Source organism: Triticum urartu, chromosome 5A, assembly GCF_056163025.1.
Source record: "Triticum urartu cultivar PI428250 chromosome 5A, HENAU_Tu73, whole genome shotgun sequence".
Classification (NCBI taxonomy): Eukaryota; Viridiplantae; Streptophyta; class Magnoliopsida; order Poales; family Poaceae; genus Triticum; species Triticum urartu.
Window position 1 is genome coordinate 554972766 of NC_141877.1, and position 3754 is coordinate 554976519.

The 3754-nt window shown below is 47.8% G+C and overlaps 1 protein-coding gene across 1 annotated transcript; it reads right to left on the reverse strand.

Annotated features, from left to right (window-relative positions):
- Window positions 1-352: 352 nt before the first annotated feature.
- On the reverse strand, window positions 353-847 carry LOC147972818 (uncharacterized). Its single transcript, XM_087523723.1, has one exon. The coding sequence runs from the start codon at window positions 845-847 to the stop codon at window positions 353-355; it is 495 nt and encodes a 164-aa protein (XP_087379849.1).
- Between the last annotated feature and the right edge of the window lie 2907 nt (window positions 848-3754).

Below are 3754 nucleotides of genomic sequence, written 5' to 3' on the forward strand. Positions count from 1 at the left end.
AATATATGTAGGTTAACAAATAACATAGAAAAGATAGAAGATCAATTTGAACACTTAATAGCATAGAAGCTCCATTTTCACTACTTAGTAGCATAAGAGATCCATTTCCACTACTTAATAGCATATGAGATCCATTACAACACTTAATAGCATAGGTGATCCATTACAACTCACTTAAGAACATAGGAAATAAGGTTCTTATATAAGAAACTAAAGTTCAAATGCATGGCCAAACACTAGGTTAACTTCATGTTCCCCCAAAATGTACACCCATAATCACTTCAGACCGTTAGGCCACATCCTTATATATAGGCCTTGGATGTACTTACTTCACCAACATATCACAACAACTTCATGACTCAAGGATGGCCTTGATTTGCTCTAACTTCTCCTTGCTGCCATACCCATCTTTCAACAACTCAGCAACAACAAGCTCAAGCTTTGCCTTCTCCTTCTTAAGAACATCTGTGTCAACTTCAACATCCTTCATAGCCTTCCTGGTGTTCTTGATGGTATCATCTTGGCTCTGCAAAATGCACCTCTGCTCTTTTGCAAGTTTGAGCTTTTCCATCTGCAACTCCAACATAGCTTTCTCCTCTATCTCCTTCTTCTTCTCAAGTTCTTCCTCCTCCACTTGTTTCTGGTACACCTTCCTGTCCACCCTACCATCCTGCCAATCAAACATCTTGGATACATCATCAACAAGCTTGGTGTACTCAATGCAAAGCTTGTCATTTTCAGTCTTAAGCTTGGCCAACTCCCTTTCATGTTCAATCTTAAGCTTGGCCAACTCCTTCTCAAACTTCTCCTTGTCAAGTACCCTTCCACAGTTCTGCTCATGGAACATTTCCCATAGCTTGCACAAACATCTCCGAAGAACAGGAGGCCAAGGCCCATACTCTACAACACCACAATCCACACCATTTTCCTGCATTTGTAAATGTGATAAGTTATTACATGTGGACTAGTAGCTTATTTCAATTCCATGGTTAACTTGGTAAACTTGAGATTTTCTAACAATGAATAACATAAATGAGGAAAAATTCTTATTCAACACGAACCCGAGAAGAGAAAAATGATTCCCACCTCTCGCCCCTCCCCTAAACCCTAGCCCACCCACCGCCGGCGATCTCCATCTCCCCACGTGGGTTTTGGTTTTTGGATCCGGCCATCACGTCCGGCGTAGTCTCCTCTTTCTCCTGGTGGGCATCTCCATGGCTGTTCATGCGGCCATCTCCCTGGGGTTGGATTTCTCCCCTGGGATTGACATGGCGAAGGCGATCTGACACTCCCTCCATCGCACAGTGCATCCCTCGGATAGATCTGGCCACTTCATCATGGTGGTGTCTTTTGCACGCCACAACTTTCGGCTAGATGAGGAGAACGTGTCTTTGGCTCTGGAATCTGCGATTGGAGGATATTGTTCCTCCCTCAAGGTATCTTGTCTGCGTGATCAGGTTTTTGCCTTTAATGTTTCTTGCAAAGAAGTGGGGTTCTTCATCTTGCATCAACGATCTTTTGTCTGCCCTCAATTCAAATGTTATTTTCATCTTCGGGGCCATGGTGGCCCAGATTGGGAGAAAGAGTTTCGTCTTTGGCAAGTTGAATGCAAGGAGGAATGGACTCTAGTTAGTCCCTCCAAGCGCCGAGCACGTCTTGGACTGGAGGCCATGAAGCATGCACCAGCCAAATCCTCTTTGCGTTCATCTAAGCATGCTGTTAAGAAATCCCTACGTTTTGCAACCTTTCTGAACTATGATGCCTGCAAAGGTTATCGTTATCCGGCCACTGCCGAGGAAATTCAAGTTGTTACTCTAGATGCTGGTTATTCCGTTGATCCTCAAGAGTGTGCTGATCTCCCTCGGATGGATTCCATAACACCTCCGGCGCCAACTCCGGCCACCTCGCCGACGAGGAGTTTGCTATCTTCAGATGTCACGTTTGGATCAATATCTCCTCGTGATCTTCTACCGGAGTTTTCGGGATCAGGTACGTCACATGGTTTGGTCTTTTCCCATGCAAGTCATGTTGGGCCTGTGTCACGCCTGCAACCCAGTATAGGGACGGCCCAACACCCTTTGGAGCTTTCGGATGATGATTCTGACCAAGAACAATATTCTTTCATCCAAACACATGAGTTAGTAATGCCTGCGGACTCTCCGCCTAAATCACCAGTTGAGATAGTGTGTGATTTACAAGGACTTGATCTTGTTGTGGAAGAGATGGCTGCTAGATTTTGGGATTGTTCAAAATGCCTTGGCATGGGACATGTTATGGAACATTGCACCAATTTGGTTAGATGCCGTAATTGTTTCCGGTCTGGTCACGTTAAGAAAGACTGCACCCGGTCTCCTCCAAATATTAAACTTTGGGTTCCCAAAACCAGAGCGCCTACCATCGAACCTCGCGCCTTCAGCAGGTATCTTGACGCTTCGAGCTCCACCGTCCCCTCTGCCACCTCTGACATATCCCCACCAAAAATGCCAGCCTCCTCCGCTTCCCCAACAAAACCACCATCTCCATCGCCGCCGCGTAGCCCAGCGCTACGTCCGTCACCGATCCTAGCTCCAGCGCCACCTCCACCCATGGCAGTTTACGAGCTTGACCCCCGCCGCTTCCTTCCGGCGGGTCATGACATTGTCGATGGTGGGCCTTTTCGTGTCCCGCGGACTTTCTACACGCCAGCTCAGGCTCCTCCCCGGCGCCATGAGTCCTTCATGGTCGGCGTTCTTGACCCACCGCCACCACCTGAGGATGTCGCTATCCGTCGGCAGCAGGTTCATGCCTTCATCACCAACCAACTTGAGCTTCCGGTACAATCTGCACAAACTTGGTTTCAGGGGGTAGGGCTGTATGAGATGCAGGATCCTGTCATCTGCGCTGCTTTAATTTCACACCCCCCTTGGCCACTTGGATTAGATCAGCATGGCAATGAGTTGTTTCTCAGATTTATCAGACATGATCATGGGGAGGGTTTCCGTGCTTTGCAAGGGCATAGAACGGGCTGGCTTATGTTTGTTGGAGTGCCTTTGGACTACCGTAATGAAGTCAACTTAGCTGAGGTAGTGGGCACGTTTGGTCAGTTTCATTATTGGAATCATCAAGATGATCGGCTTGTCAGAGCCCTCGTTTATGCTTCTTTCCCTGATAATCAGTTAGTACCACGGGATGTTGTTTTTCGTCAGTTTGCGAATATCGATGGAGCAGTGATCTCATGGACTGCCTCAGTCTCTATCCTCACGGCTGACTTCGCTGAGCAATTGCCGCCTGATGAGGATGTAATGCCGGTCGATGGAAACCCACACCCAATGCCAGGGGAGTTGCACCCAGCTGAGAACTTTTGGGTTTTGCCACCCTACCCTGCTCTTGGGTGGAATGATATCCCACAACCAGCTGAACCAGAGGAGCCACCACAGCCCAATCCGCAGGATCTGCATGGTTGGGGGCAGGACAACAACGGGGAGGAGTTTCAACAAGTACAGCCACAAGTCCAAGAGGCTAATTCCATGGTTTTAAACCCTTCCATGGGTTCAAATGAGTCAGATGCTTTGGGCCCATTGGAGCCTGTTCCCCTTGTTGATGGGCCAAATAATGTTGTACATGGCCCTATACTGGTTCAGGATCATGCCATGGACGGAATTCAACAAGAGCAGTTTCATCATGACCAACCAGAACAGCAGCACATTCATGTCCAACAGGAGCAGCATCATCTTCTGGAAAACCCTGACAATGTTGTTGTGCCTGCAGATGTGCA

Coding starts and splice junctions, on each gene's coding strand:
- LOC147972818 (XM_087523723.1), bottom strand. CDS start 847: ATGTTCCATGAGCAGAACTGTGGAAGGGTACTTGACAAGGAGAAGTTT.